Consider the following 13221-nt stretch of genomic DNA (forward strand, 5'->3'; position numbering starts at 1 on the left):
TGAAATTTTTAGAGGCAAAGGTATCTATCTGGACAAGTTCAAACAAACACACAAGGAGGCTTCAAAAATTTACAGAAAATTAAGAAGCAATTTTTCCACAAATTTTTTGAAGCCCCCTTAGATAGATGTGTATACACATACACACACACTAGGGGAAAGTCAAAAGTATTGTTACAAAATCATAGAAATCTTTACTAATCAAAAATATCAAAATGTGCAGTCATATATTCTTGATGCATCCTCCATCTGGGTCTATGCACTTCTGAAGGAACTGTTTCCATTTCGCTAGGCTTTCCCTGAAAAATTCTGTACTATTCGATTTATACCAGGTCAAACGGCACTTCTGTGACATCAAGACACTCGATTCATGTTCCTTTTAAAAGTCTTCCAAGTTTTGTGAACAAGTCTAAAGGGGAAGAATCGGGGCTGTTGGGTGTGGGGTGAGGTTTCTCAATGAAATTCTCCTTAGACAGTCCTTCCTACCCTCGAAGAACAAGCACATGCACTCATGACCAAAAAAAAAAAAATTCCTTGGCACAACTTTCCTGGCCTTTCTCTCACCTTCTCTCAACTTCTTCCTAATAAGTCCTCATAATTGCCCTGTATCCATCAAGAAATATATGAAGATTGTCCCTGTGCAGTCTTAATGGCGATTGTCAAAACCTTGTGAGTTGACTTTTCTGCCTTAAATTAAATGGGCCTAGCAGATCCCCGTGGAAGCCAGAGCTTTCAGTGGACTTTTTAAAAAGCACACTAACAAGTGTATGAAGGCGCTTCAGGATGTTTGTGGGAAAACGGAAATGAAAAGTTAGTGGAATTTTTAAAATAAACTTTCTGAAGCCCTTAAATTACTGAAAGAAATAGTCTGTAGCCAAGTACTGTTTGCAGAGCTGTCAGGAGAATGAAAGGAACACATGTCTGAACTGAAAGCCTCGTAGCAATGCCTTGTGACTTACCCTCATGTGTGTGGACATGACAGGGCTTCAAAAAGTTCGAGGAATGATTAAACACTAAGGGAATTTTTCACAAATGTCTGAAGCCCATTTGTACATGTACGTACACAGGTGCACACAAACACAGATACGGACTTCAAAATGTTTATGGAAAAAAAAGCACATATTCTTTTTTGCCTCTCCTGTTAGTATAAAGTCACTTCAGAAAGATGGAAAGGGGACTAAGAGTGAATTATTACTTCATGCAGTAAAATAAACTGCTCATTTTTCTATTACCATGATAGGGACGCCAATGTCGGGCCACAGAAGGTCCTCCGAGGGTAGCTTGGGAGAATTCCACACCACCACCACCTTGTTCAGGTAAGGGAGGCCATTCAATCTCTCTAAAGAGTTCATAAGCACTTCCTCCCGCTCATAAGTCAACATCACTACAGTGAACTGCTCTCGTGGAACGTTGCCTCCAAGCGCAGCCTGAAACTCCTTGCCAGAACCCCCGGCTCCACCACCAATAGGCCGGAATCCAGTACCTGAGCCCAAAAATTTGGCCTCCGAGGGCAACACAGGGTCAAAGGGTGTGTGGGGGAAAAGATGGAAAGGCCCTGGAGCCGAGTTCCAGCTGCGGTAGAAATCGGTGACAGTCAATGTGAAATTGCGGAGGTATTTGGGTGAGGCATACGGGGGCTCTGTTTCTACTGGCCCCAAGTCCAGGTCCCCATTGTCAGCCATGTTGGGGTCAGTTCCAGCCGCCTTGCCTGAACGATGGGGGATCTCAGCTGCTGCCTCTTCCCGGATGGGTGCAGCTGGGATCTGTATGCGAGTCCTAATCATAGCCAGCACGGTATTAAAAATACTGTCAGCAGTTGAGAAGTAAGTCTCCCAGAGAAAGCGGCCTTGCCGCCTCATGGCCAGCAGATCGCTATCCGAGAGGCTTCGCAGGAGGAAATGAACCTCGGTCACCCGTGGCTTGGGTACCACCAGGGCTGCTTCGTTCCACTGCAGCATGTCCTGGTAAGGAAGCTGCACTTGCTCCCCCAACACAACTGGGACAGCTCCAACTTCCAGGGCTTCAAAGAGCCGTGTCGCACACCCAGATGAAATAACCAAGTGAGGATCCCCAGGAGTGATGATGAGCGCAAAGGTGGAAAGCTTCAGTAACTCTAGGCGGTCCTCTCGCTCCCCACACAGGGCCCACTCGGTAGGCAGACTGGGCTTTGGCTGGTTTTTGCAGATGAATTCTACCAGGACCTGATCGAGCTTGCTGTCCTGCACTGCCTTTAGAGTGGCGATGATACGATCATCATAGTCAGCTGGGGGGTCACCCTCCATTTCTTCTTCAAAGGAGCGCGCTTCCTGAAGGCTGGATCGTAATGACTCAATCTTCTCACCTTGGAAGGTGAAGAGATATTTCCGCTTAACTGGCACCTGTGGTGGGATTTCCATAAAGTTAGGCTCTGACATGGCATGGACTAGTGGCGATACTACCAAGTCAAAGCCAGGTCTGTACTGGGCAGCGTAGAAAGTGGACTGGGCCACCATGGCCCGGCCTGTGCTGACATTATAGAGTAAATTCTGAGTATCCGACTTCCGTGACAGATTGATGATGACGTGGTTGTGTCCATCCGTCCGCCAGTGGGGGAGAGAAGACAACTGTTTCTCAAGCTCAACGGGTCGCATTACTACTGGTTCCTGCATTTCTCCCACTAATATCACATAGAGGCAGGCGATGTCGGCATTTTCTGTAACATAAATGTTGGCTCGTACTGTAGCCTGAAAGGACTGCTTGACCAAGGGATCCAAGTAGTTGCCGAGGGCAAACTGGTCACTGTCATAAACATAGACTGGAAAACCAGAGGTGAGAGGGCAACGCGAATAATCAAAACAGTTGTGAAGCCGACAACCCCGGATGACCTTTGGAGGGGGAAGGCCAGCATCATCCTTCTCTGGGAGCAACCGGATGGGCAGAGAGAGTTTGGGCTGGTTTTGGGCCATCAGCTCTTTGTAAGAATGCTCAGTCTGGCTAATGACATTCTTGAGCTGGAGCAAGTCCTGCTTGGCATTCTCAATACTCTTCTTACAGGCCTCAATCTTCAGATTCAGTTTGGTGATTTCGCTGTTCAGCTCCTGCCGCTTGGCCTCCAGCTGTAAGAGCTCTTCACTTACAGACTCCCGGATGCGGCAGAGATCCAGCACGTGCTTCACCTCGCACAGCTCATTACCAGCCCGGGGGCCAAAAATCCGCTTGCCTGCCTCATCGGCCTCATCCAGAGTGGTGAGGTAATAATGAGCAATGAGGGGAAAGAACACCAGGATGATGACGAGTGTAAAACTGAGCCATGTAAGTCGGATGCGATTGGACAAGCGTAACATACAAGTCTGACCTCCGTTCCCCACGCCCCCATTCCGTAACATGGTATAGCCCGTCATGAGTTCCTGTGTGGTTGTGCCCCCTCTGGTCACGTTGGATCACTCGCCATAACCATGAGTTTCTAATGGACAAATTGCAACCTCTGTTCACTCATTCAAAGTTTCCTTAAGAGTCAATATTCTCACTGTACAAGGCACCATATAGAATGGAAATTTCATTTTTCTCAGCTGTAATTGAAATGGTCTCTGACTCTGTTCCAGCAGATTTTTAGCTCTGGTTGGTGAGCAAAGAACATGTCCTTAATCTTGATAAAAAAGTCAAAGGTACCACATTGTTGTCGAGAAGGAAAAGAGGAGGTCTCTGAGGAACAAACCCAAGAAAAACACCTTGGAATCAGAGTGTCTTTTTCAACTGCCATTGCTCTGCTTCCTTGGTTTTGCAGGCCAACAAAGATGCATAGTTAATATTCACGGTTACAACGTGGTTTGTTAGGACAGTAGTAATGTCAGCCTCTTAATCGCAGTCATTATCACCGACCAGGCCTGCAAAAGAGAGAGAACCGTTATCAGTCTTGAAGAGATTATACTCAACAAACCCTCCAGTACATTTCTACATCTGTAAATTCCATAAGATGAAACGACTGTATCCATGTCCCAGAGCATTTTAAGTCCAATGTGGATTTTGTCTAACAGAGGTATTTTACCTATGGTTAATAAACGATAGGTAGGGGTAGGTGTACAAAAACAACTTCATTTTTTACAAACATACACATACTCCTCTTATTTAACTGGATCTAAAGGAGCATTAAAGCTCTATAAAATGATGATCAAACTCACCAGAGGACAGAGAGGTCTATAATAATTTGTTAATATTGACTCTGGGTATCATCTTTAGAGAAACGCCTTCTTCTCCAATCTCAGTAGTTACATTCATTCCTAACATGTAAGTCTTAAGAACTATTAAAAACAAAAAACCTAGGACTCTGATAAATTCAATTTGCTAAACTAAGAGTTGAAAGGAGTTGTTTGAAGAGAACACTTGAGATTTTATCCAGCAGCACATGTAGCTTCGGTGCTGATCAAGTTGAAAGCGAAAGAGACAGTTTTTAGAGGGTTGTTCTACTCTAAGCAGATACTTAAACAAATACTTAAGGCAAACCTCTTCATATATCTCATTAGCCAACATCGTGTATTTCTTCTTTCAGCCAGAATCCTATACCTAGAAACATTATTTCTTACATCTGGGAGCAAGAATTGCTATCAGACCTTGTGCCTCAGTTCCCTAATCTTCTAAACTGGAGGCCAAGATAAATGCATCAAGATAAAGACAATGATGCACTGTGCAGCTACAAAAACACTTGCAGCCTCTAACAGCCTTTCCACTCATCTTTCCCCAAAACAGCCTTCTCAAATTTCCTTATGAAACTAATCGTAGCCTACAGAAGGTTCATACTTGTTTTGACCTCAAACTCAGTAGAGCTAGAATTGAAGTCTTAATTACCTGTGCCAAAGAATACTCCCAAGTTCTATCATTCATTTCTTTCAAAAAGCATTCAGCATACACTTAACATGTCTAAGGATAACAGAAAGAAAGAGTGTACAATAATCTTTAACCGTATAAAAGATGAGATATAAACAAGGAGCAAATAATGGGCCTCTAGAAGGCAGAACAAAGTAAACAATACTTCACAGGCAGCCAATAACTCTTTCCAGTTTCTACCTTTGCTAAAGATGTACTTAAAACTTGCTAGATTGTTTCCCTTTAAGTAAAAATAAAGCGTTGAAAACAAGGTTAATAAAAGGTCTGATTAAGTACAACAAGTGATTTAAAAAAAAACACCTCACCGCTATCTAATCAATGTCAACTCATAGGGACCATTTTACAACAGGGTAGAACTAACTACCCCTGTGAGTTTCTGAGGCGATAAATCTTTATGGGAATTTAAAGTCCATTTATCTCCCAAAGAGTAGTTGGTGATTTAGAATTGTGGACCTTGTAGGTCGCAGCCCAACACAAAATCACCATGCCACAGGGCTCCTCTTGACTAAGCCCTAGCAAAACAAAAAAACATAAAGTAATATTTACCTTGGATACTTGGTAAAGTAGTGGGTTACCTGGTGCAAGGTCAACCAACATCTTTCTACTCCCATTAAGGTAAGAGGCCCACAGAGGAAGTCCCTAGAGGGTCCCTACGAGTCAGAATCAACTCAATGCCAGTGGGTGTGGAGTGTCTTTGAATATTTACCTGGGAAAAGCTGAAAGTTAAACAATCTACACCTGAAAAGGGAGCCCTGGTAGAGGAGTGGATTATGAGTTGGGCTGCTATTGACAAAGTCAGCCACCGTTCCATGGGAAAAAGGTCAAGCTTTCTTCTCCTGTCAAGATTTATCGCCACAGAAACACAAAGGGGCTGTTCTAGGCTGCCCCATAGCGTCTCTAAGAGTCAAAAACGGGCTCTATGGCAATTATTTTTTTAGTACACTTAGATAACAGATGATTGGATATCCAAAAAAAAAATGTCGAACAATATTTCTAAAGCATTAGCATTATCTTTCTTATTTAAATACACAAGTCTGTTTTTTCCCCAAAAGAATATTCTCGGAACTTAGCTATTATAAAATTGTGACACAGAAAGAAAGAAGTGAACTCCAAAGGTGATGGTGCAATCCAAGCAACCCTGCGCCAGTCCTTCCTTACCGTATGTTCTGGATCCTTTCTCTCTGACGGGGTAGCACTACACAGCTCTTGAAATGATGAGTTCCAGAAAGCACTCTCCTGCTAGAAAAGGATATAGGAAAGTAGCATACTATTAGAAAAATACTCAATCCAGTGAGGGGGTTAAAAAAAAAAGAAAGAAAGAAAATAAGAATACTCAATCCTGAAGGGACCATTAAAAGTTTTATTTGCCATTCACTAAGAAACAGATTCCTTTCTGTATACAAGGTGAACTCCTACTTTATCATCCAAACAGAGGCATTCTTTTAAGTGAAAAGATCTGAATACATAATAAACACTGGGACAAAAACATAAATTAGGACTCTGGGAGACAAGCCAATAGATGGTTATCTATTTATAAAACAAAACACTAAAACGTAGGAACATCTTTACCTTTTAGTTACATACAGAAATTTTATGGATGACATTTTCTTCAAAATAAACATATTCAGAGATGTAGATGAAACAAAGTTAGCTGTTGTTGACAGTGAGTGATAGGTGTACATGGAGGGATTATTGTACTATGCTCTCTGCTTTAGTATGTTGAAATTTTTCATGTTAAAAACTAAAAAAAAAATCACAGAATATGAACAATTATTTTTCAGTTATGTTAGAGACTAGCTATATTTAATTTAAGATTGCTAGTGCCACCAACTTATAAATGAACAGAAACAAATATTCTAATGAAGACCGATTCAGTTAAAAAAATGAGTTTAAAAAATAATTTATTCCAATTAAATGTTCTCATTTTACTGGAATAAGGCAAAAGTGCCATTTATGTCCAGTAGTATGATCTTTCCTTCCTGAACAGCCAAATTATTTCAAGCAGAAAAGGAGAAAAAGAAAACAAAAACCAACTCATTTTCTTAAGCCGATCTCTGGAAAAACAATGCCAATGAAGGTACTAAGATCTAGAACTAAATCTCTGTGAAACACTGATAAGGAATAATCTCTAGAGAGTTTTACTACAATTAGAATATACACATGTTAATGCTCAGTCATCTGCCACAACATTTCATGCCTAGCTTGCTTAGCTACTTCTGTTCTTGCCCCTATAGCTCGTTCTGGGAGCCTTAATAGCACAGGGGCTAAACACACAGCAGCTAACTAAAAGGCTGGCAGTTCAAACCCAACCAGTTGTTCCACATGAAAAAGATGTGGCACTGCTTCCATAAACATTACAGCCTAGAAAATTCCAGGAGGCAGTTCTACTCTGTCCTATAGGCTCACTATGAGTTCAAACCAACTCAGCAAGTTTAGGTTGCTTTTAAACAGTGCAGTCTCCACACAGTAAACAGAATCATGCACTGACCTTGTCTCTCCCTCCTCTCACTAAAAACTATTGTGGGGGGCAAGGGGGGAGGGTTCAGGAAGAAGTAGGAAGACACACTACACAGACCATCTACACAAAGACAAGAGAAATCAAATGAAACAGATGATTAATCCTGGAACCCTAAGCTTCAAAAGAAAGGACACAGAAGTGGCTGATTACCAACTAGGAGGAGTTAAACAAATGTAGCAAAAGGTGACACAGGGAGAACTGTTGGCTAGCTTAACACTGCTCGACCATCTTGCACTTTTGCAAGCAGAATTCTATGAAGACAACAGCCTGATGACACACCAGTGGCTGCCAATGAGAAAGGTGGAACACCCTCCCCTGTCCTCAATACCATCCTGCTGCCAGGAGCACGGCCAGCCCTCATCCTCACCCACCAGTGGCCAAGAGCTACCACCCTGCACAGTCCCTGGTCTACCTAAGGTTGATCAGGTCTAGGATGCAACAGATGAACTGAAACTGGGTGAACTCTAACTCATCAGACGAGCAGAACATGGTGCTCTGACCTCCACAATTTTTCTTGTTTTTTTTCTCTACCCCCTCACCCCGCTGTCCCATTTATCTTGTTTCCTTTTGCCTTTCTTCTATTTCTTTCCCTTCTTCTTTCTTAGTTTGTCTAGTATTGCTAATTATATTTTTTCTTTTATCTTTTGTATTATTTTATTTTCCTTTTCCTTTCTAGTTAATTTTTTTTCTTCTCTTACTTTTATCTATCTGCTCTCTCTGGCTTGTTCTTTCGTTCTTTTTAAATATTATTGCTTGTTTTTCCTTTTTTTCTCTCTAAAATTTTCTTGTCCCACCCACAGACGACTTGTGTACCCACAGAATGCATGCTGTCCCACTCACACCTCCTGCAGTCCCACATTCTGGTGGAGGGTCACTCTGCACTCCTGTATCACCTGATAAACAATAGACAGCAGACAGTGTGGTAGTCACCTAATCTGGTGTCAATTTAAGGATTAAGAGTGTAGGGGTGGAGTCTAGGCTCTCCATCTGGGGATAGCCAATGAGACTTCTGTGTGGGCATGGCCTTCTCCTGAGAATTCTGGGAAATCTGGTACTTCCTCCTTGGAGGCAGAAGACACCTCTATCTGCTACACCCTGGGAGACATTGCAGAAAGCAAGCCACATGGATGCAAGCAGACCTCGGAAGCCACAGAAGCCACAGAGAGACCCCTGCCATCGCTGAGATGTTTCTAATGACACTGGATCCAAAGACTTCCCACCCATTGGCCTGTGATCTTCTGCATTTGGCGTCACTGCATGTGTTTCATGAGTCTGAGGAGATCTTTATAGATTGATATCGGAAATATGGGCTAATATCAGACTTATGGACTTGATCTGGACTGGGCTGGGATGTTTTCTCAATGTTCAATTGCTCTTGTATATAAATATCTTTCTTATACACATGTGTGTCCATGGATTTGTTTCTCTAGTCTACCCAGACTAACACAGACAGCATCAACCAAACCCACCCTCAACTGTGCTACACAAACAGCAAACAGAGAAGGCACACTTTTTATCACATTCATCAGGAGATAGGTAGTGAATGCATGTGCACACACCAACATATATTCACCGAGACAATGTCTCAGAGACAACAATTTCAATTCAGACAAAGAAACCAGACAAGGGGGTTCAGACAAGTAACTAGAGAATCAAAAGACCTTTTGAAGAATGACAGTAACCCTATTTGCCAAGTAACACAAATGAATGGTAGTTAGGTTCTTTCAACAGATTGAGAGCAAGATCAGAAATGCTGCAAGCAAAATCAAGGCAAACACAGAAAAAACTTTAGAAAAACTTTCTATAAGAAACACTACAAGAAAAAACTAACTCATCTAAGTGAGATGTCAACTAAGACCAAATGGAAGAAGCACACCAACATCACTGAGCGAAGGATTATAAATCATATAATCTTAAATTGAAGGAATGAATAGTATCAGAGCCTGAAGTGTGAGATTCTGGTTTGCAGAAGGCTATGGATGACAGTAGGAGCCCAAGATACATTTGTGAGAGCTACCTAGAAAATAAGCCTCCAGTGATTTCCCTCTAACCATATTAGAGGGAAGGGAAGAAACTGGCTACCAAACAGAGTGCACTGGAGAGATGACTACAGGAGATCAGAATGAGAAACCTGACTTGAACTAACCAGCCAACCTTGTCAGGTGATTCCCACTCTGATGCATGTTGGGCCTGATCTGGCTTTTAACATTTTCAGTGGTTTGTTGTTGTTGTTGTTGTTGTTGTTATTCATATTGGAGTTTATCTCAGTTGTATTTTGTCATTGGGGGTGACTCTCTTGCATTTTTGCTACAAGTTTTTCAGTACATAAAATCTAGGATCGATGAACCTATAGAGACAGCAAGTAGAATAAGGATTTGGGGAGGGGGTACAGGCTGGGGGGGCAGTAAAAGGGAGCTGATGTCAAGGAGTTCAAGAGGAAGAGAATATTTTGAAACTGACTGGGGTAGCAATTGTACAATACTGCTTAGCACTACTGAACTATAGAGCAATATGGTATCTGTATTAGCTCCAATAAAATGGGGGTAGGGAGGGTTGTGTGAAAAGCAGGAACTGTACTAGAACTGTGCCTGACACATAGTAAGTAGGTGTTCAATAAATGTATGCTGGTTTGACCTAAAAAAAAAAACACACCCTACAATAAATGAAGAACATTTGAAACCATAGAATTCAAAAATCCAAAAGATTAATGCTCAAATTTCAGAACTATATAACACATTAAAAGGACAAGAGTTAAATTTAATAAATAAAAGGCTGAACTAGTGAGCTTGAATATAAATTTTTTTCAAATTAATCTGCTAGAGCACATTGTGGTGGTTACACATTGGGCTGCTAACCACAAGGTCGACAGTTCAAAACCAGGATTCAAAACCAGGAGCCATTCCACAGCAGGATGCGGCTTGCGCCTCCTATAAAGGTTTATAGCCTCAGAAACACACAAGAGAAGTTCTATTCTGTCCTACAGGGTCACTATGAGTCAGCATCAATTCAATGGGAGTGAGTTGAAAGCGTAAGTCCCCAAATTTATTTGCCTACTGCTTCCTTTTCATAAAAAAAAAAAAATTACTTAGCACCTCCTGGCAATTAAAAATCTTTGTACTATAGCCCATAATCCAGGATAAAGTATAAGTATCTAGTTTTGTAGCCTTCCTGGATTGTTCCAGCATCCCTGAGAGGGCAGTAACACCAACTTTCAGAAACACTGCTAACAGAACATTAAACAAACAAAAATCAAAATTCAAAGAAAGGCTAAAAAATTAGCCTGTGGGGCATAAGAAGAATATATTACATGTGAGTGTAATTACAGAAAAGGAAGAGAAACAAGTGCACAGAAAACTGTTGAAGAGTTGTTAGAAGAAAACGTCATTAACATCATGCAACAAGAAGATCCGCATTCAAGAAGCTGAACAAACTCCCAAGAGGATAAAACCCAAAAGAAAATCACCAAGATATAACAACATAAGCAAACTTTCCAAAACCAAGGGAAAGGTAAAAATTCCAAGAGCAATTCTGGAAAACAGGAAAAGTTATCTACAAAGGAGAACCAATAAGATAAGCTTTGGTTTCTTGCAAAAACTACCCTGCAGACAAGAAGGCTGTGGGATGGCATATATAAAACTGAAAGAAAACAACTGCCAATCAAGAATCATACACTCATTAAAACTGTAAATACACTGGCAAAGTTAGGGCTTTGCCAGAGAAATGAAATTTAAGGAATTCATAAAAACCAGACCAACCTTGTAAGAAAGATTAAGGCAGTTCTTTAGACAGCAAGCCAACATTCGTAAACGACAATCTGAGATTAACATCACGATGATCCCAACCAGAAGTCCGCCCAGTCCAAGACTAAAAATAAGCTGAGACTAATTAATAATGGAAACAATCACAAAGTAAACACACGGAATAGTGCAGCTCAAGAACTTCCACAGGAAGAGCAGGTCAAGGAGATTTCACGACTGTGATGAAGGAGAGCACCCTCCACAGTAAGAGGGAGGCTGGCAAAGAATGATGGTGGCAAAGGAGGACAATGAGAAGAGGGCAAGAGTTACGGAAACTAAATACTGTTGTATGAATACTGGAATAATAGTGGTCTATGAGTAGATGTGTAATTAGACAAGCAACAATACATTGAAATAGCAATAATTGTGAAAATGGCCCCAAACCAGGTATTCATCATTCTGTTGTACACAGGATGGCAACAAGTCAGAAGCAACTCGAGGGCACCAAAGAGCATCATTTCCCTTTGCTGCAAAGCTATGCATGGATGTGCTGGAGCATGTCGGGGCAGGGGGAGAAAAACGTGGAACTCAACATCACGAAAGGGTACAGGCTAGCTGGTTGAATAGAATCTGGTGCAACCACGGAGACTAGAACTTGGTTACTCTTCAGGAACTGAACTCACTTGTGGTTCAGTTTTCAGCAAAACAGTACACAGGTCTATATGGGGACAGATAACACTACGTGTGCTATTAATAACACCTCAAAAGAATTAACCATTTGGGATGACGGGAGCATTTACCAGGGGGCAATGTTCAGAAGGGTTAGGAAAGGAGGTGGGATCAATGAAAGATTAATGAATAGATGATATTACATTGAAAGGCCTGCAATCAAAGAAACAAAATAGCTAAGAATCGTTGAATATAAACCTGATGAAACACTCTGTGAACCTTCACCCAATTCACAATAAAGAGTAAAAAAAAAGTCATTGGATTCCCATCGTCGTGCAGGCCCTTCATAACTAACTCCTAATAAGCTCTCTAATCTCATGTGCCCCTATTGTTCCCTTGCTCATGCAAACTTAGCTACACACTGACCTCCTTTTGGTTCTTTAACTACACCAACTATTTCCTGCCTCTCAGCCTTTGTAATTACTGTTCTTTTGATCTGAAATGCTCTTCCTGCACTTTTCTCTAGTTGACTCTTTCTCATCCTTTATGTGGTGACTTCTTTGATACAAATTTCCTCCATCACCTAAAAGTACAGCATTCCTTTATTGACTTTCACAGCAAAAAGTCTAAATTAATATAAACAATTAACCATTAATTTACATAGGAATTTTTTTTTCCAATTTTCAGTCCACAAAATAATCTACTAAATCATATCCAAAAACACCCTACTATATAGTGTTCACAGACTCAAGTCAACACTCTCACAGTGTGATGCTGAGATGTCACGTGTGGCTCCAGGGACAGGAGCTCAGCTGCTCAGGGAGCATGCTGACTCTTCAAAGATTGTTTCAATTCAAGATAAATGCTCAAGCCTCGTGTCACACATTTCCCTTTTCCAGAAGATCAAAAAATCCTCTTACAATTTCTTTCAGTTTTAGAAAACAGGGACTAATGTAGATCTTTGGTAAGAGTAGAGTGGCATAAAGTCAACTTACAAAAAGTGGCAGATAACTGCACTCCAATTTCCAGCTACAGCAGCCTATTTCCTAACCTTGGTACTTTCTGGCAGTGACGTAGTTATTCCCTTCGTAATTTATTTTCATTTACTTATTTATAATGGTGAAAAGCCGAGCCTGATGGGACTATGTTATTTTTCCAAGACTTAATGGTAGTGGGATTAGTTTTGGGCTTAGAATCTCTACTAGTTCCCCTTTTTAAAAGAGATTTCATTTCTCTATTGAAATTCTCTCCCCTATTCACTTTTCCCCATCTTTCCTCTATTTCTGTAGTTTCTTTATAAGAATTAAATCTTCTAAAGCTGATGGTGACCAGCTATCAAAAGATACAGCGTCTGGGGTCTTAAAAGCTTGAAGGTAAACAAGCGGCCATCTAGCTCAGAAGCAACAAAGCCCACATGGAACAACATATCAGCCTGTGTGA

At 41.2% G+C, this 13221-nt stretch overlaps 1 protein-coding gene across 3 annotated transcripts in view; it reads right to left on the reverse strand.

The window, feature by feature from the left end:
• EXTL3 (exostosin like glycosyltransferase 3) overlaps positions 1 to 13221 on the reverse strand; it is a 171224-nt gene that overhangs the window by 38208 nt on the left and 119795 nt on the right. For all 3 annotated transcript variants that reach the window (XM_045286613.1, XM_045286612.1, XM_004707627.3), the window contains exons 2-3: positions 6016 to 6096; positions 1230 to 3860 (exon numbers count right to left, since the gene is read on the reverse strand). In XM_045286613.1, coding sequence (XP_045142548.1) covers positions 1230 to 3377 — 2148 coding nt within the window. In that variant the 5' untranslated portion in view covers positions 3378 to 3860; positions 6016 to 6096. The remainder of the gene's footprint in view (positions 1 to 1229; positions 3861 to 6015; positions 6097 to 13221) is intronic.

Source organism: Echinops telfairi, unplaced genomic scaffold, assembly GCF_000313985.2.
Source record: "Echinops telfairi isolate 266 unplaced genomic scaffold, ASM31398v2 ScPeMD7_9;HRSCAF=40, whole genome shotgun sequence".
Taxonomy (NCBI): domain Eukaryota; kingdom Metazoa; phylum Chordata; class Mammalia; order Afrosoricida; family Tenrecidae; genus Echinops; species Echinops telfairi.